General features: G+C 45.1%; 1 protein-coding gene across 6 annotated transcripts in view; it reads right to left on the bottom strand.

Annotated features, from left to right (window-relative positions):
- cdc42bpb (CDC42 binding protein kinase beta (DMPK-like)) overlaps positions 1–25,731 on the bottom strand; it is a 34,789-nt gene that overhangs the window by 5,385 nt on the left and 3,673 nt on the right. For 2 of the 6 annotated variants that reach the window (XM_086143442.1, XM_086143438.1), the window contains exons 3-28: positions 23,423–23,506; positions 23,096–23,191; positions 21,652–21,800; positions 21,112–21,205; positions 19,897–20,097; positions 18,680–18,928; positions 15,104–15,338; positions 14,916–15,023; positions 14,696–14,829; positions 13,530–13,772; positions 11,717–11,827; positions 11,376–11,620; positions 10,923–11,028; positions 10,705–10,829; positions 10,517–10,622; positions 10,241–10,303; positions 9,203–9,351; positions 8,954–9,051; positions 8,019–8,098; positions 7,837–7,881; positions 6,872–6,949; positions 6,699–6,770; positions 5,606–5,711; positions 5,288–5,424; positions 238–377; positions 71–152 (exon numbers count right to left, since the gene is read on the bottom strand). In XM_086143442.1, the coding sequence (XP_085999568.1) occupies positions 71–152; positions 238–377; positions 5,288–5,424; positions 5,606–5,711; positions 6,699–6,770; positions 6,872–6,949; positions 7,837–7,881; positions 8,019–8,098; positions 8,954–9,051; positions 9,203–9,351; positions 10,241–10,303; positions 10,517–10,622; positions 10,705–10,829; positions 10,923–11,028; positions 11,376–11,620; positions 11,717–11,827; positions 13,530–13,772; positions 14,696–14,829; positions 14,916–15,023; positions 15,104–15,338; positions 18,680–18,928; positions 19,897–20,097; positions 21,112–21,205; positions 21,652–21,800; positions 23,096–23,191; positions 23,423–23,506 (3,336 nt within the window). The remainder of the gene's footprint in view (positions 1–70; positions 153–237; positions 378–5,287; positions 5,425–5,605; positions 5,712–6,698; positions 6,771–6,871; positions 6,950–7,836; positions 7,882–8,018; positions 8,099–8,953; positions 9,052–9,202; positions 9,352–10,240; positions 10,304–10,516; positions 10,623–10,704; positions 10,830–10,922; positions 11,029–11,375; positions 11,621–11,716; positions 11,828–13,529; positions 13,773–14,695; positions 14,830–14,915; positions 15,024–15,103; positions 15,339–18,679; positions 18,929–19,896; positions 20,098–21,111; positions 21,206–21,651; positions 21,801–23,095; positions 23,192–23,422; positions 23,507–25,731) is intronic. The other 4 variants (XM_086143443.1, XM_086143441.1, XM_086143440.1 and 1 more) reach the window with 3 other exon arrangements.

Here is a 25,731-nt window from a genome sequence, read left to right on the forward strand (position 1 = left end):
GAAGGTCAGGAGCCCTGGGGGGAGTCAAGCGTCGCACTGAGAGCATCCGCTGGAGGAGGGGCCTCCCTACCCTGAAAATGCAGGGGATGTCCTTCTTGGTGGCGTGGATGACATCTGATGCCAAGACGGAGCTGACGGTGAACTCCTCGTCTCTACAGAGCAGCATATTAGAAGGCCGTTCAAGTCAAAGATACTTGTGAATGGAAAAATGATCAATAAGTAACTTGGGGGAGTTACCTGAGGTCGAGGACCAGACTGGCCATCACCCCTGGCTGGGTGGACTTCCCCTCCGGGATGTCGTAGAGAAAGAGCTTGCAGTCGGAGACCACGGCGTAGGCTCGTTGCCAGCCCTTCTTGACGCCGCTCGGCTTCGGGATCTTGACAGGAAGACAATGTTGATGTTGTTATCCCTGAGGTATCACCTGCACTTCCACACAGAATACTGCTACCCAGTAAGTGCTGTGACTAGGTGGGTCTGTATCTGCACCACTGCTGTCCTGCTATTAGTGTCTGCATACTGTATGCACAGCAAGAACTAACCTCTTAGTATTATGTACACTACACTGCAACCCTGTCTGCACTGTGTCTGCACTGCACTGCAATAATAATCCATTAGTGCTTCACATATTGAGCCATCCTAGTGTCTCTACCGTATTTGTATCAAACTGATATCCTGTCAGTGCCGAATCTCTCCGAAGCAACTAACTCATCAGTAGTTTTTTTTTAACCCCACTGTGTGTGGTGTGAAAACGATATAATGTCATTAAATGGTGTATATTTTTTCTTTCTAAATTCCTAAATAGTTACCTTTGAACCTAGTAAGCCATTGTGAGTGTTTGTGCTGCACTCTAGTGGCAGGTTTTAACACTCTTCCATGTCATTGGTCGGTAGGAAGGTAGGTAGGTAGCTGGGTACCTTGTTACTGACTGACTGCAAAACGCCAGCAAGCTTTGAGGTGACAGAGCAAAAGCTACATTCCTATCGGATTTACTGTCAATGGGGATAAGAAGGCGCTGACTCCGCTGTGCTTGACATGCTGGGAAAAATCTATCCACTGGTGCCATGGTGCCACGACACCCCATCTTGAAACCAAAGACTGAATGAATGGTGGCTTTTTTTGATTGCCCCCGTGAACACATGGAAAATGAGAGAGCCCTTAAAGCTAGCTATCAAGCTGTTGAACTCGTAACCAAATCAAAAAAGCCACACACTGACGCAGAGACATCATCAGTACATGCCGCAAATCCTGAGCGAGATGCTGGGTGACCCTGACCAGGCGTGTGGAAAATTATCGATTCAAAGATGCATCGAGATGCTTAATCGGATGATCTGGAATCGATGCAGTTAAGTCACATAATTGACTTTTGAACTAAAAATAAAAGATTGATGGTTGAATATCCCATTTCTGGCAGGACAATACACTATTAAAGTTCAAGTTGCACTATGAATGAAGGACACGCACGAACACAGTAAAAAAAAAAAAAAAAAAAAAAAGCACAAAATACAACATGACAGAGGAACAAAGCAGCAACGACAAAAGCGTAATGAAAAAAAATCACGCAAATCAAAGGAGGATTTCCAGGAACATTTTGTTTTTTATTACCGTTAAGTCCAAGGGAGGCGTCAACTGGACGAAACCCCCACTATGAGTAAAACTTGCAATGCAAAAATAAAGTACTGCAGTAACGCCACAAATATTAGGAACCGCATTCACTGACAGCACGTTGAGCTAATGTGAGCCTCAGCAATCTAAAAGAAAAAATAGAAAACTAGGGACCCAACCCAACCTAACAGATGATCAACAAATCGTTGAGAAAGCTACCAATTAAGTCAGAGAGCCCAGAGGAAAACTTAGCAATTGGATCTTTCATGGCAAAGGACTCAGGGCCTTAGCGTCATCAAGAACACCGGTAGTGCTGGCATTGTACAGGGAGGCAAAAGCCCAGGTGGTGGATGAATCACCTGAGGTTCATTGCTTAAGAAAGCCAGTGTTTGATTATATAGGAGATATAGAATGCAATGCATCGAGACGAATCGTATAATTGAAACCGTAATTGAATTGTGAGGGCAGTGAATATGTGCAGCCCTAACCCTGTTGCAGTTAACATGGTTAACACGATTGCTTGGCATAATGACGCCACGTCTGCGGACAACGACAAAGCATTGTACTGGAAAAGAAACGCACCGGAGGGAAGTTTGCATTGTAACTTGACAAGTCGTTGGACATTAATGAGCTCTACTAATGGGAAATGTGCATTTTGTGGATGAAGATGCAATCACTTTTGCGGGGGTTTGACAGCATACACAGGTGAGGAAACTGGATGATATACCACCCCACAACGTATCTATGTGAGCTGAGCTTTTGAAACATGTCTGCTTCTTCTTCTCCTTTCGGCTTTTCCCTTCAGGGGTCACCCCAGCGAATCAACCCTCTCCATCCAACCCTATTTTCTGTATCCTCCTCTTTCACACCAACTACCTTCATACCCTCTCTCACTACATCCATGAAACTTCTCTTTGGTCTTCCTCGAGACCTCCTGCCTGGCAGCTCCAATTCCAGCATCCGTCTACCAATATATTCACAATACCTCTTTGTACATGACCGAACCATCTCAGTCTGGCTTCTCTGACCTTCTCTCCAAAACATCTAACATGTGCCGTTCCTCTGGTAGACTCATTCCTGATCCTATCCGTCCGAGTCACTCCCAAAGAGAACCTAAGCATTTTCATCTCTGCAACCTTTAGCTCTGCCTCCTGTCTTTTCGCCATGGGAACTGTTTCTAGGCCATACAGCATCACTGGTCTCACCACTGTCTTGTACACCTTTCCTTTCATTCTGGCTGATAGTCTTCTATTGCACAGTACCCCTGACACTTTTCTCAACCCATTTCAACCTGGTTGGCCCTGTCTCTTCACCTCTTTTCCACTCAAGTACCTGAAATCCTCCAACTTCTTGATCTCCACTCCCTGTAGCCTCACCGTTCCACCCGAGTTCCTCCCATTCTCACACATATATTCTGTCTTGCTGTGACTAACCTTCATTCCTTTCCAGAGCATACCTCACCTCTCTAGACTTTCCTCAACCTGTTCTCTGCTCTCACTACAGATTACAATGTCATCTGCAAGCATCATGATCCATGGAGATTCCTATCTAACCTCATCTGTCAGCCTGTCCATCACCACTGCAAACAACAAGGGGCTCAGAGCTGATCCCTGGTGGCGTCCCATCTCGACTTTGAACTTCTCTTTTACCCCTGAAGCACACTGTACCAATGTCTCACAGCTAGCATACATGTCCTGCACCAGTCTAACATACTTCTCTGCCACTCCAGATTTCCTCATACAATACCAGAGCTCCTCTCTTGGCACCCTGTCATATGCTTTTTCTAGGTCTACAAAAATACAATAGAGCTTCCTCTGGCCTTCTCTGTACTTCTCTATTAGCATTCCCAAAGCAAATACTGCCTCTGTAGAACTCTTTCTAGGCATGAAGCCATATTGCTGTTCACAAATGCTGACTTCTGCTGTCAGTCTGGTTTCCACCACTCTTTCCCTTAACGTCATTGTATGGCTCATCAACTTTATCCTTCTACAGTTGCCACAATTCTGCATATCCCCCTTATTCTTAAAAATGGGCACCATCACTCTTTGTCTCCTTCCTACTATTATCTATTACTGTTATGTTTTTGCTTGAAACTCTGGCACAACAATTTCCTTCGGGATAAATAAAGTTGTTCTCATCTCATCTCTCATTCTTCAGGCATCGTCTCCCTCTCCAAGATCCTGTTGAATAATGGAGTCAGAAACTCTACCGCCACCTCTCCTAGACACTTCCACACCTCCACAGGTATATCATCAGGACCAACTGCAATCCACTCTTCATCCTCTCTGATGCCTTCCTCACTTCACTTTTACTAATTTGTGCTACTTTTTGGTCTACAATAGTTACGTCTTCTACCCTTGCCTCTCTTTCATTTTCCACATTCATCAGCTCTTCAAAGTGCTCTTTCCCACTCTTCTAGCATCTGTCAATACATTTCCCTCTATCCTTAATCAGCCGGACCTGTTGTACATCCTTTCCATCTTTATCTCTCTGTTTTGCCAACCTGTATAGATCATTCTCACCCTCCTTACTATCCAACCGAGCACACAGGTCATCATAAGCCCTTTGTTTTGCCTTTGCTACCTCTATCTTTACCTTTCGCCGCATCTCCCTGAACTCCTGTCTGTTCTCTTCAGTCCTCTCAGTATCCCACTTCTTCTTTGCTAACCACTTTCTCTGTATATACTCCTGCACTTCCTCATTCCACCACCAAGTCTCCTTATCTACTTTCCTTCCAGATGACACACCAAGTACTCTTCTACCTGTCTCCCTGATAACACTAGCTGTTGTTGTCCAATCATCTGGGAGCTCACCCTGACCACTCAGAGCCTTTCTCAACTCCTCCCTGAAAACCATGCAACACTCCTCCCTTTTCAGCTTCCACCACTTTGTCCTCTTGATCTTCCTTGTCTCTAGAGTCATCCTACAAACCACCATCCTATGCTGTCTGGCTACACTCTCACCTACAACTACTTTGCAGTCACTGATCTCTTTCAGGTTACCTCGTCAACACAAGATGTAGTCTACCTGCGTGCTCCTACCTCCGCTCTTATAAGTTACCCTATGCTCCTGTTTTTTCTGGAAAAAGGTGTTCACTACAGCCATTTCCATCCTTTTTGCAAAATCTACCACCATCTGTCCCTCTGCGTTCCTGTCCTGTATACCAAATCTGCCAATCACTTCTTCATCCCCTCTATTGCCTTCACCAACATGTCCATTGAAGTCTGCACCAATTACCACTCTCTCATTTCTGGGAATATTCAGCATCACTTACTCTAACTCATTCCAGAACTTCTCCTTCTCTTCAAATTCACATCCCACCTGCGGGGCATAGCCACTTCCCTTCACTCTTCTAGCATCCGTCAATACATTTCCCTCTCAATCTTTAATCACCCACACCTGAAACATGACTGCTACGAAGACTAAAAACAAAGTCACTGAGAGCGGTTCAGGAAAAACCCGTTGTGTGTGTGTGTGTGCCTTTCTGCAATTCCTAGTATAAATTAATCAAAAAATGTTCTTTATATATGCTATAGTAGGCTTCAGAGAGTCATTCTGTGACATTTCTGGTTGGTAGTATACCGTGGGAATTTCTTAATGTAAAAAAAAAAAAAGAAAAAGAAAAGAAAAACACAATGGCACCTTCACAACAAAAAAAGTTGTAAAACAATCATTACTACATACCCGGACGTAACCCTTGTAAGCGGTGCCGATGCCTCTCTGAACGTCGATGCCCTGTGGCCGCTTGGCTTGCTCAGCCGGGATTTGACAGACCAGGGGGGCATAGTCTTTACAGGACACGTGACAGATGAAGGAGCAGACTGGGGAGAGACCAAGGCATCGGTCAACAGCCTTCCAGGTTGAGAAGCTGCGGTGTTAAAACTCTGTGATGTGCGTTGAAGCCAGCTTTTTAGCTCTTGCAGCGGCTACTGGTTTTTCATTGGCAAATCTCAAGCCCTGGGTGAGGATGTGGTAAAATATGGCTGCTGTTGCTGTTGTTACCTTCGCAGGCGTATCCCTGTCGGACGAGTCCAACCATTAGGGAGGTGCAATGTGTGCATTGCGTTGGACTGGAGAACGTCTTGATGCTCAGCTGGTGAGCTTTGGGCTGTGGAGAAAAAAACTTTTTTTATTCACCTAAAATACAACATAGCTCGTATTCTGAGTGCGGGCTATTTTTTTGGATGCAAGTCTCTTATTACAGTGGAAACTTGGCCAGTGAATGCAGTTAATCACAAACAAATGAACAGTTTTACAGAAATTTTGAATTGTCACGCAAAGATTTGTGCATGAACACACTAACAAAGTTGCAGGCTTTCTGTCGTGTGATGCGTTGTTTACGTTGTTCTATTCTCCTTTTAATAGGCTTCTTTGTGCTTTTTGCATTAAATTAGCCCTCACTACGGCTCCTAGAGAGTGAAAAGTGCTAGTGATAGTGTCTCATAGGTGAGAAGTTGTTGTTGATGTGCTGCAGCTTGGCTTGCTTGAGCTTAAATATGCTGCGATCGTCAGGGCAGAAAGGTGCCCAGAGCCCTCCCTTCCATTCATCCCAGCACTCTGGCAGCTGATTGTCTCTTATCCAGGAGCTTGTGCATCATTTAAGCTCCCCCTCCTGTGCCCCGTGCATGAGGAGTAGACGGGTTGTGAGGAGGCATGCCTCTGGCCAGCTGGATGTATCAATCAACACCCCCAGCCCAACCCTGCACAATGGGGTTCACATTTACATTTCAAAGGGAAAAATCAAATTGGTTCACGAATGGAGCCAACATTTTTGGTATCAGCACATATCCTGCACCTTGTATCTCGTACCCAAAAACCAACAGATCATTTTCAAACATCATCCATCAGGCTCGTAGTTGGTGTGAGGGAACAGGATACAGAAAATGGGTTTCGATGGAGGAAGCCGATTTGCAGAAGAAGAGGGCCCCTTCACTAACCAATAATGGTATCATTTAATAATAAAAAAACAACAACACAAATCTACGAACCAAGTTACTTCAATGTATTTTCAATGTATTTTCGTGTTTCATAACATAATCATTGAAAGTTTAGAATCTCCCACAGCCGTACGTGACGTGACAGAGCCCTGACGTACCTTTAAGGTGGTCAGCGACGGGCTATGGTAGGTGGGCGAGGGGCTGGCCGGAACTGAAGCTGCTTTGACCTCCTGCGGACACACCACGAGTATGTCTCAACCGCTTGAAGGAGCGGCCACGAAATCCTTCAAATTTATCAATCTCATCACCGAGGAAGGGCAATGTTACTGACCTCATGCTCCGGGGTGGTGGAGGGTGAGGGGGGTGTGGTCTCTGACTTCTGGGGTGTAGTAGAGTCCGTCTCGGTGGTCTAAAGGTCAACCAGAGAGAATGTACAAACAAACAAAGAGGACAAACAAAGGTTGACTGCTGATCAACCGCCTCATGATGCTGGCAGCACCGCTTCTCAAAATGTGAAGTGTCCAAAGGGCACAGAGATGATTTACACTTTTGTCAATGAAATGTGAACACGGGCGTCTAGTGCACAAACATCTGACACACTGATCTGTGGGGACAGGTAACACCTCTGAATGACGGGGGCACATGTTCTGACAGGTGACAGTGATGACATGGAGGTTCCATGCTCCCTTGATCGATGACACCGAATTGCCCCTCCGTTTATAACTGGCTGCGTCGCCGCCGCAACCATTTACAAGCGGAGTTAGGAAGCTTAAAACGACTCATGTCCGATCCCTGTGTGCTCAAGTGTCAAGTCGAGGCTGATATTTGAGGAAAAGAAAGGCGCTCCTTGACGAATGACAGGGCACGGAGACTGTGTTAGCTACTGTTAGCATGTGGTTAGCACTACAAGGGCAAGAATGATTGAAACTCCATGGATAGAGGAGAAATTATAAGATTTCACCCAGGAATTGCGGCACCTCATTCCACGGGGGGAAGATACAACCGCTGTCTTCACAGCTTTTGAGGTGGACAAATATAGAGGGTGGATAGGTTGTGCTGGGCTCGGCATCTCCGGAAAAAGACTTGTGTAAAGCAAAAGGACAGTCTTTTAGGTGAAGTCTGATACGAAAAGGAGGGTGACTCAAACTATCTCCCCTCTACGACCAACACCAAGCACAACATCAACGGGTATGATTAAGGTTAGACGTAAGAATCGACTACTAGCTTCCCTGGTGGACTGCAGATAAGGGTGTAGGTATGCGGAGTATCGTGGGGTAACCTGACGGGTGGACTTACTTCTTCCCAGACAGCAAGCAAGGAGGAGGCGGAGGATAGTGATGCCTCCATGTTTTAGAGAGAAACAAAACAACAACTTCAGACAAAACACCGGAGTTTTTTCTTATCATCATGTGACCCACTGCCTGGTTCAGCCTCGGTGCCGATCGGCTCAGGAGGCGAAATGTAGACACGTGACTCACTCTGAATGTGAGGTCAGGAGCCAACGGGGATGTGTTGAAATATTCGAAGATGGAGTCCTGGAAGTCTGGAAGCTTTAAACCTAAATTCATACAGAAGGGAAGAAAAAAAGGTCAAGTTTAGAGGTTGTTTTCAATTGGTTGTGTAGAAGCCACGTGAGAGGTATTAGTGCGCCAGATACTACGTGCCAGTTACCAGATAAGTAGTGCTAAATGCTACTCGCTTTACATTTCCAATTGAAGGATAGCTACAATCTGATGAATGCTAATGGAGAGACCAGGGATTGACCTCTGCTGCAACTCCCTGTGGCTTCAGAAAAATTGATAATGAGTATTTAACTTTATTTAAAGTTCATTAGTGTTTTCTCAACACAATTCTAAATTCAAAGATTATGGTGATCTTGTAACATTAAATTGCAACCTGTATACATTTTTTTGTTGCTCAAAATATGCTTCACGAAAGCCGTTGGCGTGCCTTACAGCCCTAACGTGCAGATGTTGTTTGCTGAGCTTCAGGGGCAAAAATCAAATTAACTAGATAAAATAAATATCACAATTGGCAATTAGTTAATGAATACGTTTTACGTTGTTCAGTAAAATGTTGTTTTTTTTTTCAATTCAGGTTGACCTCTGACTGCACACAGAAACAGAAGGTATTTTTAGTTTGCTTCAGGTTGGCAATTTAAGTTTTTTAAGTTTTTTCTTTCATAAATACAAGAAGGAATCACACAGACAATGTGTGTTTTATTTGAAAGTAACCTTCAACCCAGCGTCTTTATTTTATTTTAATAGTTTCTGGATTTATCTCTATTTTAGACGTCTAAAGAATGTCATGGTTCCCAGTGTTCTCTTTCTTTTCTGTCGAAAACTGGTCCAAATGGCTCTTTGTTGTGTTTAACATTATCCCTGGCTTGATTCGTGTCGCGATGTGGTCCCACCTTTGTCGGAGCGCGATCGGTTGTCCTCTATTTCCTTCTTCAGATTCTCCATCTGATCGACCATATCTCTGCTTCTCTCTTCGGACTCCTTCAGCTTACTGGAGAAAAACAGGACGATCGAGTCAGACCAGGGCGAATGAATGATGAACGGGGCATGAGTTCGATGGGGACAAGCTATTAAGGGCAACAAGGTGGGACATTCAAGTGGAGATCTCAGAATCAGCAGTAAGCAGACATATGGCCTCTGACCTCTCCAGAGCGATGTTGGAAGCCTTGACTTTGCGTAGCTCCTCTTGAACCAGCTGTTTAGCTCTGATCTCTGCGTCCAGAGCCGACTGAAGCTCCAGGCGGGCCGACATGTCCAACTTCTGACTGCGACGGACCTTCCACAGGGGGTCCTGCAGAGGGACGGTCGGGAGAACAATTAGTGGCGGACATAAAGGTCTGTATCTAACAGACATCTGTTCATCAATTCAAGACGGAGCGGGCAGCCCATAAGCAGTCGACCCTCTGACCTCCAGTCTAATTGAGCCATGCTCTGCTGACGCCAACATTCGAACACATTATTATGTTATGTGAAATAATTCACCCATCCAGTGAAAATTGTGGCTAACATGATTGAGCTACTCCAGGACGACTCAAAAAAAAAGAAAAAAATCACTCAACCCCTGTAATTCCCACATTACTCATGAAAAGCCCTTAATCAGAGAACTTTTGTTTGTCCCAGACGGGACAAACAAATTGTCCCAGTGGGGCCATTGGAGGGCACATGGGGTAGCATAGCATCTTAGAGCAGATCAAACATTAAAAAAAAAAATATATATATATATATATATATATATAAGATAATATTGAGCAAGTCCTCAAAATAAAGGTAAATAAAATAAGATGATAATAAGCTCATATTGAAATAATAACTGAAGTGAATCCCAACATCTGTAAATAAACTACACATCTGCAAATCTTGAGCAGCCCTGCAATTCTCTTCACAGGCCCTTAAATACTCAAAGACCACTGGCAAGCCCTCAAAAGACCCTCCGAACTACCTAGACAGCCCCTAGAACTACCTTCAAGGACCGCTCAAGGGTCCTCAGAGGTCCCTGCGACCACCTCCGAGAAATTTAAAATCCCATCAAGAACACTAGGCACCCCTGAAACAACCTCCTTAATGGCCCGTGGACATACTAAGCAGGATGACGAGCATGCGAGCTGATAGCCATGCATGACTCTTGAACCCATTCTCGGATGAGGCCAGGAGTTTTCATCAGATTCCGCTATCAAACTCACCCTCCTGTCTCCACCAATAGGAGGCCAGGGCTTCTTAGGGGGCGTGGCTGCTCCTGACTCTGACTGAGGCAACAAGTTAAAAACAAATTTTAGGGAGTGCCTACGAAACGTTGTCAGGACATGGTGTTCGTTCACTTGAAATTGTTCCAGTTGTTCAGATGAAACCATCATACTGAATAAAAGGCTTCGCAGTCCTGCAGAATTTATGCCATTATTCTGTGGGAAAAAAATGTGTCTGCGTGTGTGCGTGCGCATTTTTGTGCACTCATTGATTACCAAAGGTCTAGTTCCCAGGCTGGAGCTTCGGAGTGTTTCCAGCTCCTCGGTCATCTTGGTGGCCAGAGCCTGAAGATAACCTCGTGCATCCTTCTCATCGCTCACCCTGGTAACAGATTGAACTGGTGAGGAGACGGCCCCCCCTTGTGGGCACCCTGCAACAGCGCGGCTGAAACAACCAGACTCACCACTGGATGATCTCAGCGATCTGAGCCTCCCAGTGAGCGACACTCTCCTTCTTCGACGACAGATCCTGAAGTTCGTCTTCCAGCTGACGATTCTGGGCCGTCAGCTTGTCCACAAAGGAGCACAGCTGATGGGGAGAGTAGAAGCAGCTTTACCACAAGCTGTAAAAACGCATCATCAGCTTTGGTAAATGCTCAGTATTTAGAAGTTAGCGGGTCACCTTGTCAGTTTCAGTCAACAGTTTTCGGTTTTCTCCCGTCAGGAGGTTTTTCTCCCGCTCGTGTTTCTCTTTCATGGCAGCGACGACTTCGTCCATCTCGGTTTGTCTGCAGAAACACAAGCGCCGGCGGCGCCCAAATAAGACATCAGTCACAGAGAGACTAAACAGGGCAAGACTGTGCTGTTTAGTCCTGAAGCTCCTCCACGCACACTTCAGGGCTATTTCAGAACTCACATGACCCACTTGTTCTCGGTGGTTCAGACCCACCTGAACAATTTCGTCTAAGTGGTTCCAGACCTACTTTTAATTCTACATGTTCCTCAGGTGCCGCCTGACCCTCATTTTATACCTGGTGAGTAACTCTTCTTGCCCTCCTGTTGTGGCTGCCTCAAAACCTCCAGTAGTTCAGGATTAGCCACCCTCCCCTCTTGTTCTAAGGGGTTCAAATCTCACCTGTCCCTCTTGTCTTTGTCCAGCTTGTCCCTCAACTGCAGCAGCTCCTTGTTGGCAGCAAGCTGCGCCCCCTCCGACTCGTGCAGGTCTTTGCGCAGGTTCTTGAGCTCTGAGGAGTGGGTGGAGTCTCTCCTCAGCAGCTCTTCCTCGTAGAACAGAACCTTCTTGTCCAGCTCTGCCTTCAGCCGGGAAAGCTCCTGCTGAGACTCCACCCCTCCCGCTGCTGTGCCGCGACCCTGCATAGACTGAGACCAGAACCACAGTGAGACTCTGAACATACCTCCTCACTACTGCCGGACAATTGCAGGGGGTGGGGGGTTACAAAATCCGAGGCTTCTGACCTTCAGGTTCTCCAGCTCAGTCTCCAGTTGCTTAGAGTAAACCTCGCTGTGCTCTTTCAGCTTTTTCTCCTTTGACGCCTCTGCCTTGGCATCATCCAGCTGAGCCTCCAACTGAGAAACGGGCAAGAACTTTTATTGTGACAATTTAAAATGGACAATTACCGTGGACGCCAAACAAACGCGACTTGACCGGAAGGACTATTCTAAAATCTGATACAGAAACTGAATGTGAAATATGCGAATACCTTTATTGAAATCAACTTTTAGCTGAAGTAATACCCACAACTTCAGAGTTATTACATACCCGATTAGTGACATGAAATGCAGACACTGCTCTAATTTTGACTGAAAATGTATGTAGCTCGCAAAAGACTGACTAAACTCTTCCTGCCAGATATGAACGTCTCTCTCTCTAGTGGTGAAGAGGAACAAACGAACCGCAATAAGCCATTCCTTTGCTGCTCCATCCAAGGAGTCACCATGACAAATCATCTGCCGCCACCTAACCCTGCATCCTCTTCTCTCACGCAACAAACTTTATGTCCTCTTCCACTAGATAAATCCTTAAATCTCCTCTTTGGTCTTCCTCTAGGCCTCCTGATTGGACATTTCAACTTCTGCGTCCTCCGACCAATGTGTTAACTACCCCTCCTCAGTACATATCCAAACCATCTCAGTCACAATGACTTTAGCTCCAAAATATCTAATGTGTTCGGTCCCTCTGATGAACTGTGTCTAACCTTCATTCCTCTTGTTTCCAGAGCATACCTCCACCTTTCTAGTTTTTCCTCTACCTGTTCTCTGCTCTCACTCCAAATCGCAACGTTATCTGCAAACATCAGGGCCCATGGTGATTCCTGCCCAACGTCATCTGTCAGCCTGTCCATCACTATTGCGAACAAGGAAGGTGTCAGAGCTGATCCCTGATGCAGTCCCAACTCCATATTGAGCACCTCTGTCGCACCTACAACATACATGTCTTGCACCAGTCTGACATACACACCGGTCTAACTACTATATACGGACTTCCTCAATTTCCCCTTTCGCCACCACAGTAATACTTGATACAGTCTGCTAGTCAACTTAAAAGGTTTTGGTTATCGGTAATGATGTAAGTGAATACATAATACTTAACGGTGTCTTCTATTTACATTTCTTTCCAAAACAGTACTCCCCTTGTTTATCGGGGTTTACAGCCCAGAGCCGCGATAAACGGCCAGCCCAGATCCACGAAGAGGCAAACTACAGAGGCAAAGCTCCTCCCGAGCTTTAAGATATCAAGAGGTTGCACTTTTTCTACAATGGTGTGCGTCTTCCTCTGCCGCTTAAGTACAGTGCCAGATACCTTAGAAGGTGCAGAATGTTTGGGGGTCATAGTAGGGGTCAAAATAAAGTGAAAACGTTGTACACTGTAGTGTAACAGTACGAGTCACAATCACATGTCGAAGTGAAACTGACTAGTTGTGATGCTGAATGCATGCTATGGCCAGGAGATGCAGAGAATGATGCTATAATGGCAGAGCGAATCAGGGCCCGGGATACAGAACACCATACTGTAGTTGGTCGCCACCCAAGAAAATGCTTCTTATACCATAAAAAAAATTGAAATAATAAATATATTATAGTGGCTGCAAAATATAGTGACTAAGTCCATCCGGACAAGTCCGTCGCCATATAGCGGGTCACCTGTATCGCAAATTTTGAAACATTTATTTAATGTCAAAATTTTATTGTACTGTTATTGTAATTGCTCTTCTTTTCCTTCAATGTTCAATTTTCAATGGCGGCCCACTTCCTCTCAGGAATCCCTCACCTCCTTGCGGCTTTTCTCCATCTTGCGGATCTCCTGTCTCATGGTGTCCATCTTCTGCAGGAGCCCGTCCGTCTCCTCCTCCTTGTCCCGGAGTTGCCGTGACAAGCGCTGCTTTGAGGAGCGCAGCTCGGCCATCCTCTCCGACAGCTCGGAGAACTCCTGCAGGGCTAACCGCCGCTGGGAGTGCGCCTCCTTCAGCTCCTTGGCCTGGTTCCTCAGGCGGTCCAGAGATTCCACCAATTGCTGCAATTCATTTTTATAAAATCGGCAAAAGGAAATATGAATTTTTGAGGCTCCTTTCACCACTCTTAGGTCAGTTAGGAGTTGGTATACATGCAAAAAAACAACAAAAATTTCTCTCTTGCATGACTGACGAAGCAAAGGAAACATATCAGAATCTGCCAAAAGGTAATATCATGCTTGGGTATTTTGTATATTGAACATTAGCATCCATACACTTGCAAAAAGACTACAGGAACAAGTTGTTTTTTGGTCAATGGAGAAGATAAGTCTGCAAATCATTGTGTGGAATAGACAGCATAAAAACCTATAAGGGCTCTTTCGCAATTCTCTTATGGACTTTGAAATGATAAATTGGAAAAATGTCCACAGAGGGAAGATTATGAATTGGATAAGGATGTACGATGTTCATAGAGGTAAAAAGGTCCATTCCATCTATTTTTATTTTTATTTTGATCAAGCAGAAGCGTAATACTGAAGGAAAAATCCTAATATGAGCTTCAGGCTTTTTGTTTGTAATGTACGCATGTAAGTAAAATCAGTTTTTAAATCCAACTTTTTGGCCTTTTTCAGTTCGAAATACACATAAAATCAGATGGACAAAAAGAGATCAGACTGTCTTGGAGTCAGTCAGCTGACTTTGGCCACCTTTAAACTTTAGTTTGATCTAAATAATGCACATTGGGTCTCAAAAATGCATCTGGAATAGGTATGATAAAAATATGTCCAAAGATGGATTCATCACAGCCAGAGAATGGGCCGTACCTCTTGCAGCAGTTGTATGAGGCAAAAAAAATCTAGGGTGCATCCACACCCTCAAGAGGCTTGAACAAACTTTTGACGTTAAAAAAAAATGTTGTAATGAACAATTTTTCCGCAGAGAGAAAAAAAAAACGAGACGGTGCAAACAATGTCAGAGTCGTCACCTTGTGAACGTCATCCTTCTCCTGTCTCAGGGTCTTCACCTGTCTGTCTAAGGTCTTCAGTTTGGAGGCAGAGCTCTCGTAGTCCTGTCTGAGTGTGACCGCCTCCTCCAGTTGATGTTCCAGCCTATCAGAGTCTGAGGAGCAGATGGGTTCAAATACCAAGCGTCTGTCACCGCCGCCTGCTCAAAGCCAATAAAACTGCTGCGTCTTGTCTTCCCACCTGCCAGCTTCTTCTTGAGCCGCTCGATTTCCTCGTTTAGCTTCTTGATCTCTTTGTCCCGGCTCAGTGTCCCTCCCCGTGCCGGAGCCTGCAGGGCCTGAGTCGACTCTACAGACACGGAGGTCAGAGGTCGTCGTTGCGACATCGAATCGAGGGAAATCAAGTCATTGCCGGATTTTAAGTCCCACCTTGTAGTTTTCGGTTCAGCTCCTGTTTCTCCTGCTCCAGGCGACGGATCCTCTTCTCAAAGGCCTCAACCTCCTGTCCCCCTCCGCTGCCCTCCTCGGCAGCCTGTCGGAGGCTGAGGCCCAACCGGCTGACGGAGCCTCGGTCGGAGAAGCAGCTCTCAGTGGTGTAGGTGAAGCCCACAAAGGGAAGGTGTTGTCCAGTGAAACCAGTGTGATACACTGGTGGACTGATGTCCTGTTGAAAAAAAAAAACAAAAAAAAACAAAAACAACTTTGTCAGACAGGTTTTATCTTCATAGATTCGGCATGTGGTATAATCACTGCTAGAAATTCTTTTAAAGGTGGTACACTTGGGCAAAAATGCAAAAACATTAATAAATATCACCCATTCATTTACAATCATAGTGAAATGGGAAATGTGATGTCAGTCAGTAAAAAGAAAATCTATTAATTTCCAGAGCGGAGGGGGTAAAAATTAGAGTTACAGCGGAAAAAAACCCAAAACATCCCCTCTTGTATTACTTATCAGCTATTACTGCTGTCAGCATTCTCTCAGATATACATCTGACGGGAAAATATGGCTGGAAGTAGCCACATATAATCTCGACATCAATAAATGTTCAGACTAAAAAGGCCATCTTTTTTCCATTTGCAACCTTGACAGCTGGTGCTGCAGCACATCAGTCTGACGCACCATCTATCTCATTTGTTCCACAGCAGTTAATGGAAATATCCCCTGAATCGTATTTTATTTGTGCAAACATTCCAAAATATTTCATATTCCGCAAGAGAAATTTACGAGAAATGACGACGGCCTGCGGTGATTCGATGAACAGGCACGGTAAACACCCAGAACGTCTTGGGCTGTTTGTTCTATCAATGCAAAACATTTTGCCTAAAAAAATAGGGGTTCAAAAAGTGTAGACCGTATGAATATCACTCATCTTTTAATGAAATCTTTTCCATGAGACTGTTACCTGTACAAACAAGGCGGCGAGCATGCAGGAATGTTTAATTTTATATCTTTAAAGAATAATCCCTTCATTGAAAGAAACCACATCATGTTAAGCCAAGTGATTTTTTTTTTTAATAGCAGAAAAAATATTTTCAAAAAAGGTACCACAGCGCACTGTTGCACTGTGGATCCAATCTGCTGGAGTGAAGTTTACTCGGCTAAGTTTAAGTTGCTCTGGGTTGTTTTCCGGATCAGACGAGACGTTAGGGTCTGTCGTGTCGGATTTGTCGCGGGCCGACCATCAGTCACCGAAGGTGTTTTGGTTTCGAGACTCCCGAACCTGTCCTCCGCTGAGATATGAAGTCTGTTTAGTTGACCGTGAAGTGTTCGCCAAAGGCGGGCTGGGGGAGGGGCACCAGCGCTAAACTCATCCTGTACATGGATGAGCGTTTCAACTGCTGTATTTCAGATTTGAAAGCGTACTGTTCTGCACTGCCTTACTGTTGCTATAAAATCAAATGATCTGTTAATATGACAATCCAGTCACTGATATGGACCGCTTTTAAGTCACATATAACAGATGTATTTCCTTTGCGACAAGAGCCGTGATTACACATTCCCTAGCCCTCTGCACTTAGCTAGCCCTAAGGGGAATAATAACAGGCTAAGGCCTGTTATTATTCCTCTTGCAGGGCCTTTATAGTGTCACTCAGATCATCGTAGTCTTTCTGCAGAATGGTTTGTTGCTTCTTGATGGCATCCTTCTCTGCCGTCTGTTTCTTTTTCAGCTGTTCGATTTGCTCATTCAGGACCTTGATTTGCTTTTTCAGGTCCTTGATCAATCGCCGCAGCTGACTGTTTTGTGCTTTGAGGGTGTCGTGTTTTCCTATCAGGGAGTCGAACTTTAACTGGAGACGCTTCTTCTGTGCGCTCTTGGAGAGCATGGCCTGGACCTGAAGGTCCTCGACCGTTTTGAGCAGTTCCATGATTTGTTCTTGAAGATTCTCCTGGGTTTTTTTGAGCTCACGGTTGACTTGTTCAAGCTCCTTGTTCGCCCTGCTTTTTCGCTTGTGTATGGATTGCCAAATTTGTTCCTGAAGATCTGCGATAGTTCTAAGTAGGTCTTCGCCTGTGGTCTGGAGCTCAGAGTTGGCTCTGCGGAGGTTGTCATTTTCAAATTTGAGGGCAATTATGTTTGGGCCTTTGATCAGGGCGTCGCTTTCGCCTTCAAGGTCCGCGTTCTCACCCATACTCGCTCTTGTTTACCGCAAATCCAATCCGGGACCGCACTATCTGACACCATACCCCCTAAAATAAATTCCTTTCTCTTGTGATGTGACTGAAGGCTGTCATGATCCCAACCGAACTATCGCAGACAACCCCGTGACATCACGCGCAAAGTCCGGCAAACGCGCACAAAGATTACACAGGAGTAGCGCCCGGCTGCGCGCGATGCAACAATATCAAAACCATTTACGCACAACTTGACCGTACAGAGGAACCAGTGATGTTACATAGTTGCAAGAGGGGGCGGCTGTGATTTCACATATGGGAGGTTGAAGGCAGGGACTGTGTGAAGGCCAGATGTCACATAGCAAGCAATATGACATCATTTCCAAAGGAACGCTGCAATATTATTATCGCAATTTATATCGCAAATGTGAGAAACTGATGTCACAAGGCGGGGCTGCAGGCGTGCACTAATGGCAGTTGACAAACGCCGAATAGCAACCCAGGCAAAACTCTAGGACCAGGCGACAAACCGCAACATCTCTGTTCTCTGTTGATGTGCGTACTTTTGAGAAAGGAGGCTACGTGGGGTCTCACGGGTAATGCAACACGATCAACAAAAAAAATTAAGAGAGGATGACTGCGGGAGACACAGCCCCCATTCACGTCCATTAAAGCTCATTAATGTCACATGACGAAAAAAATCACCAGCCCTTCGGCTCGGTCTTTGGCTCAGGAGTCTTTCCCCACGGCATCATTTTCAGCACTCAGCTAGTTGAGTGGGGGGAAAAAGCCAACAAAACTCGCAGCGCTTCTAGACTTGATGTTATCGGGCCACGTCTATCAAATAAACGTACTTAAACAAGTAATTCAATCACAGCTTTTCAAACCCATGTGTTCTACAATGTGACACTATGAACACGTGCTTCGGGGCTTCTGCGCTGCAGAACACAGTGATGTTTCTGTTCCTGGGTCGAACCTGTAGCGCCCAGTTAACAGCGAAGCTGTCAAAATGCAAGCGAGCCCATTGCAGGCCGGGCACATAACAACAAAACTGCAGTATTTGCGAATAGTACCGATGCAATATGAAATCCTGTGAACTTAAAACTGTGTTGTTTGCATAGCTTTTGACCACATGTCATCACAACGGGATCGTATTAGGGTTTTTTTTCCACCTTAACAATTTTGGTTATCAATTAGCTGAAGTGAAATCAGCCAAAATAATGCAAGGGGCTGACAAAGAGTGGTCTCTATAAAACCCAGGAATGTGTCTGCCTGAGCGAACTTGCACCGAATATCGCGAGTGATCGACAGATTTAGCAGCAATTGTCGGTCACCGTCGATGCGCTTAAGTATGGGAGTTGTGATTTATTATGACAAGCCGTCATTACCGGGTTCTTTAGAACGTCATCATCCACGTCAAAGTTGGAGGTGTCGGTGGGCGAGGACACGTCAGGAATGTAGGGGGCCTCGGCGGAGCGGATGTTGTCCCAGTCGATCCCGCTAAAGAAGGGGTGGCTCTTGAAGTCGGAGATACCGTTCAGACCGAGCCGGCATTCCCTCGAGCAAAGGAGCCGCTGGATCAGATCCTTTGCGTCTTCGGACACGTCGGTCACGTGGGAGGGAAACTGGAAGCGGTCCTGAAAGGAAGCCATATAGAGCTAAGTCAGGACATCAGAGAGCGAGAGAGACAACAAGGCAGACCGAGAGAAATAATGAGACAGTGAATGGAGGACATCGCTGTCCACTGAGGGAGAGGGGGTTTCATATTTAGAAAAGCCGAAGTAGGGCGAGAGTCTGGAGACAAACAGTCGACCTGGAAACGCCGGGCGGAGGACTACCCGAAACATCTAAGACGCGGCCGTGACAGCGTCAAGTTACCAGCACTTTCTGACTGAAAACTCTCGAATACAAAGGAACCTGCGCTGCTCTGCCGGGGGTCTCAGCAAAATAAGCAACTGTTTGATTTCACTTCCACTTAATTGCTCAAAATATGTTTGGATCACAACCTGTCTTTCTAATTTTAGAGCTGAGTCGCTTGCCTGATATGATCAAGGTCCATTGTCAAATGTTTACAAACAGCAAAATGAGAAAGCACTTTTCCTGAGGAAAAAAAGAATCACTTTAACTTAGGAGATAATGCATTTTCAGATCACATTTCTGTGTTTAACTGCTTCTTAAGGGCATCTGAAATAAAAATAAGTATCAGTTTCCTTATTGGAAAACTGACTTCAGTTCGGAGGAGGGTTAGGGTTCATCTTGGAGAACCTCTAAATGACTCACTTTCCTTTCACGATACCTATGAAGATAGTGAACATCAACATTGTAAAATTTTGCAGTTGATTTTTGTAGATGAGATGCCAACTTTTTTTCCCTTCAAAAGTCAAAGAACCTATCTCCGACACAACTAAGCACTTGACAAAAAAGAAATGCCCAAAAACAAGGAAGAAGTCACACTTATTATACCTTCAATTATCCTCATAATTTTGTGTCTGACTTGTGATGCTCCAGACCTGAGCTGATATCTGATCTACAATGTAGGTCACCCGGGTTAAAAACGCACTCCACTCTGGGGTCAGAGGTGAGTGCGGCCTCACTTAGTGCTGACCTCGTGGTTCATGATTTTGCCATATGTTTCCACCAGTGATTCCGCATAGAATGGCGTCTCTCCGTAGAGCATCTCGTACACGCAGACCCCGAGGGACCACCAGTCGCACTCTGGACCATAGCGGCCCATCCCATCCTCCATCGCCTGCAGGATCTCTGGTGAGATGTAGTCAGGAGTGCCCACCGCCACGGATGATTGTACCTGGCCCAACAAACACAGGGACACTATTTACCGGACTCACATACCTCACTCTACCCAAACAGAAAATACAGTGATCCCTTGTTTATCACGGGGGTTACATTCCAGAACCAGCCACTTTAACAAAATTCTGGGAAGTAGAAACAATTTTTTAATTTTATCATTTAAAGCTTCATTAAGAACCATTTTGCATGCGATCGCATGTGGGTGTGAAATGGACATGGCAAGATGCTGAATGCACACAATGCGCAGGAGATGCAGAAAATAATGAGCCAAGCATACCCCTGGATAAAGACCACCATGCTCTGATTGGAAATGCTAATTTTACCATAAGCGATAATTGAAAAGATGGATATCTAAAAAAGAAAATGAAGAATTTGAAGTCCAGCTGCCACTGAAAAGTTTTTGGATTGGATTTTTTTCTGACCTGGATAACTGAGAACCTCCACAGGCATATAAAAATACATTTACACATGCAAAAACCTGTAGTATGGTGAAAAATCCAGATTTTTAATCGACAATTAATAACGATTCAAAACATTGCATTTTTTTTACTATACCATTGCGTTTTCATATTTCATCGTGGAAATGAAAAATTAGCAATTACAGTGAGACTGCGTAAGGTGAATTGCCATTTTGCGAGGGACTTCTGTATACTGGATTCATTAATTTTCTGACCCTTTTTTTAAGCATCTCAGCATGTTGTTTAATCCTGCTCTCCACTCTTGACATAAAAAGGAAAATACTTCCTCTGCTGGAGGGAGTGAGCTACCGTCTATCTTATCTGCACTTTTCCTGTGTTACCATATATGGATCATGGCAAACAGGGAAATTTCCCAAAGAGTTGGTGTGTTCCTTTTACAGCCCTGACCCCAATTATGAAGCTAATCTGACAGTCGAGACAGGAATTCTAAGATCGGTGTAGTTCAAGTTTGCTGATAAATGGCTCCTTGTTATCTTCATGAGTGTCACCTCAGTATGTGTGTGTGTTTGCGTGTGTACGTGCACTGGAGTTACCGTGCCGTCCTCCATCATACGCAGACAGGATCCGAAGTCGGCGAGGCGGATGTGGCCATTAACGTCCAGCAGGACGTTGTCCGGCTTGATGTCCCTGTAATACAAACACTCCGGATGAACATGTCATGAATCATTAAATACATGATCTGATAATATATAAACATGCAGGTTGCCAAGGAAACAGAGTAAACTTATGAGCCCACTTCCAGCAGTAAGAACTATCAAGTTATGCTGGCATGCTGTGTTTTTTTTTTTTTTTTTTTTTTTTGCTCCCTTTTCTTCCTGAGCAGGGAGAGGAACCAGCGATCCGGCCAAGTTTCAGTTTCTGTGCAGGAAGGATGGTGAAGGGGCTATGCTGGCCGGACAGGACATAACTACATTTCCCAGAGGACACTGCTTCCAGGAAGGCCGACTTCCTGCCTTTCTCTCCGGCTCTCACACACGCACGCTTTCAAACACAAGGTAGCTGTGACAAAGACATGAAGTCCACAGCAGAGAGACCCAATTCAGTAGGGTTACTCATGCCATTAGCCCCAGTACCTGTGGATGTAGTGCTGCTGGTGGATGGAATGGATGGCCAGTACCATCTCGGCCACGTAGAACTTCGCCATGTCCTCTGGCAAACGATCCTCAAACTTGCTGAGGAGAGTCAGGAGGTCTCCCCCGACATAGTAGTCCATCACCAGGTACTGTGCGAGAGGAGGTGCGTTACGACAACATCAGCAGGCGTCACCGCTGTCACTGCCGAATGGCTGACGGTTTGCTTCAGGTGTTCGGGAAACGCCAAGAACGTCTTGTAGACTGAAGTTGGTGCCAACATTTTGGTGGTAAGGTGGGGAGGACTAACTGAACTGTTCCATATGGATATGGGTCCAACGAAAATACGATTCCCTATTTGCGTGACATAACGACTGGGAACACCACAAATGACCAAAATTCTCCCCAATTTTGGGACATCACTTTCATCTTCGTTCCATAAACACGTCACCTGGTCGTTGTGGACAGCGGAATAATGACCAAGGAGCAACAGGTCAACGCCCTGCACCGATCATCTCTCAGAGAAATGTTTTTCTGTGTCGCTTTGGTCTTTGCACGTCGGAAACTATCACTACCTCCAGCGGTGTGCCTCAGGGTTCCGTTTTGGATAGTTTATTAATTAGTTTATGATATTCGACCATACTTCTCCCCTGAGCCTGATAATACAATCGCAGAGTCACTGTATTGCACGGCTTTCTTATTTGCACAAGAACACTGACTGTCAAAAAAACTTTTTACAACCTCAACACAGATAAGATGATGGTTCTTATCACACAATAGCCCCGGCTCCAGAAGTCATTCCAAGAATAAGTTCCCTGGCCCAGCTCCCCAATCCAGTCCAAAAAAAAAGCGATTTCATAATTTACTCAGGCTGCATTTTGACCATTATCTTACAATTAATGTGTTTATTACTTTGTGATGAAAAACAGTGATTGCAGTCTGAGCTGTCCGGGGTTGGAGTCGATTATTCATCCGTTTTGAGTTGTTGCGCCAGAACAACCTAAACTCCCTCTTTATCAGAACGAAGCCCCAACACAGCAGGAAGACACGGCCATGTAATGGCTGCGGTGTTTCTAGCGTTCACCTACAGGGACCAAGATGCCCAAGCACCTGAAGAAATCTATTTTTTATTCCTATATGGGTCAAATCAGCTCTATGCCTAAAAAGGAACCCGATGACCCATCTGTTCAAACTCACACTGTCTTACGTGAACAAGTCTTTTTGTTCCGCGTCGGTCTCGATGGAATTTTCTATCTCGAGGCTTTTAAATGTTTTATATCACTGTCACTTTTATTGGTAGCTCTTTCATTGATGTCCCGTTCTTGTTTTGTTTCTATGATCTTTCTGGGGCCATTTCGGTTCGATGAAATGTGTCGCATTTTAAAAAAAATTATTAATGAGCAGAGCAAAAAGCGGTTAGCTGCCAAGGGTGCTTGGTAGTACTCACCAGGTAGTTTTCATCCTGGAAAGCATAGTGCAGGGTCGTGATCCACTGGCTGTCGCCCTTCACCAGGACATCGCGTTCTTCTCTGAAACAAGCCGTCTGCAAAGTACACATTCGCGCACAGTGGTGAGAAGCAACACTTTTGTTTTTGCCACTAGCCTACGGGTTCAAAATCTAACTGTTACCAGACGTGCAGAACTTTCTCTTGTTCTCAACCGACAATCTAGCCAACCTTTTACACTCTCACATCTAGAAATATTGTGGTGTGTGTCACTAATCTGACCCTCAATTTAAATAGTTTTAATGTTTGTTTTTTGGTCACATATGTACCTCGGCTCTCTTTAACATTTCCCACTTGTTGAGGATCTTCATGGCATAAACCCTCTCTGTGTGCTTCATCTTCACCACGGCAACCTGGGAGAGAGAGAGAGAGAGAGAGAAAAAAGAGAGGGGAGGGCTGAGAGAGTTTATATTTACAGAGACACGGAAAGTGGAGTGAAAAATTCGACAGTTCAAGTCAGAAATATTCCTGTACTGCACAAAAGTGCGCAGCGATGGAATGGGGCGGAGGCATTCCCACCGCCAAAATGGTGCCGGACAAGCTCACTCGAAAGACAAACGCGAGTGTTTACACGTCGTACCTTTGTTGCAGGATTCCTGAACGCTAAATATGGGGGGGGGGGGGACTGTGCCAGTAACTAAACCAGTGCCAGTAATTGTAAGAGTGACAGGAGCAGCAACAGCATCGAGCCAGCGACACTAGCGATTTAGCCCCATTTCAAACCCGACGCTGATCAGATGCCCGGGTTAAAGTCAAGCCGTAAACAAGGTTAAAAATGGAACGAAAATGTTAAGTAATCTCACAGATGGCGGGATGCTCGTGCAGGCTTACATTATCCAGGTTAAATTTGAGCTATAAAAAAGCGTACCAATGTGAGGCTTGGAGTCAAGCTAACGACAGGCTTAAAATCAGGCAAATACCAAGCGGCGACCCGGGTCTTTATTAGGATGCAAACCGGGTCAAATAAATTGGAAAACCATGTTAGAATAAAGGCTTCGAACCAGGATACGTAAAAAGGAGATAAATAAATAATGCATATTTTATAATCTGGCTGCAACCCACAAAAAAAAGTCACTTTCAAAGGGAAACTTGCCTGGGAAGACTAATTGGCATAAATATGCTTTACTGTTTGTCTCATATTAGGATGTGTTGTAGAAAAAAAGCACGAAGAATTGTTATTTCTTTAAAAAAAATAATAAATAAAATGGCAATTTATACCGCATGTTTTGACCGCGGGGTGCTGCCATTGATTTACGAGCGCAATGCATGCAGTGTTGATGAAGTATGGTGGTTGCTCATGTTAACTTCAGCTATCCGCTAGTGTTCATTTTTGCTTGGCACATTACAGTTTAAACGGGAAAAATGCCACATTGTGCTGCTTTTGGGTGTAATTTCCAGTCTGAGGGAAACAAAGGGACTGATGCTAGTCTACACGGCTTTCCAAAGGAAAAAAAGAGAAGAAGTGGGAAATTGCTTGCGGACGTACACAACTTCCTAAGGATCTGCTGAGTTGCTCTCACCGCTTCTCTCTGGATGCATTTGACGCATTTAGCCGAGCTAAGCTTCTGAAAGCACTCACGGACGCCGCTAGGTTTAAACAGACGCTAAAGCCAAATGCCGTGCCTACGAAATTCTTTCACGGGTATACAAAAGGTCTTCGGGAAACGAGTGAAGCCCACTGTAAGAAACGTCACAGGGAGGAGACGCTGGATGCTCTGTGAGGATTACAACAACCGCATCTGAGGATGAGAGACGGGGAACCGGCACAATCGCGGAGGAAGCCGACGACAAGTCAGCCGGTCAGTCGGCACGGTGGTCCATAAGTCTACAGTAAAAGGTCGATGACAAAAAGTGGAGCTCCTTACAGCAGACCCTCTCTCTCTGTAAGCATAAAAACACACACACCAGCAACTATTGCTGACTCTTGCCTCTTAGTTTGTCTCCATTTTGAAGCTGATTTGGACTTCTGTCTAGTGTTATCCTCCTCGCTCACATCTCTCTTGGAGCAAATGGGAAGGGTTGCACGGATGGGTTTGCACCGTATGTTAAATGAACCGGACCAAGCCAAAGGCCAACCTTGTGACGTCACTACCCAGACAGGATTGCGACGAACAACAAAGGTGGCCAACGAGTTAAAAGTTGTTTTTTTTAACAATTTCGTAGAAACTAAGATATGGTTAGAGATTCTAATGCCGTTTTTATGGAGCTGGTACAAATGTTGATAGAATAGGAAAATGTCTTGGTAACCGGGGATCCCTTGAGAGACGATCCGTTATTTTTCAGTAAAATATGGCCCAAAATCCGATTCCACGAAATGTCATTGACGATCGAGACTCTGGGTAGAAGGTTGGCACAAATGCAACAACAGCGACCCTGCTGGATGCGGCGGTGATGCAAGATCCCGATCCGATACGGCATCTCCAGCTACCCGTTTAAACATGTAGCAAACACTCCTGCAGGTATGTGAGCTTTCAGAAATTGGATTGGCCAACGCATCTGCACAGGACCAGACTGATTAACTATACCCGTGATGCAATGTGGTCGCCGCTGCTGCTGACCTGCTCCAACCTCTCGAGCT

The sequence above is a fragment of the Fistularia commersonii genome, chromosome 36 (assembly GCF_037954325.1).
Source record: "Fistularia commersonii isolate RoL2024-O1a breed Wild chromosome 36, RoL_Fcom_v1.0, whole genome shotgun sequence".
Taxonomy (NCBI): Eukaryota; Metazoa; Chordata; class Actinopteri; order Syngnathiformes; family Fistulariidae; genus Fistularia; species Fistularia commersonii.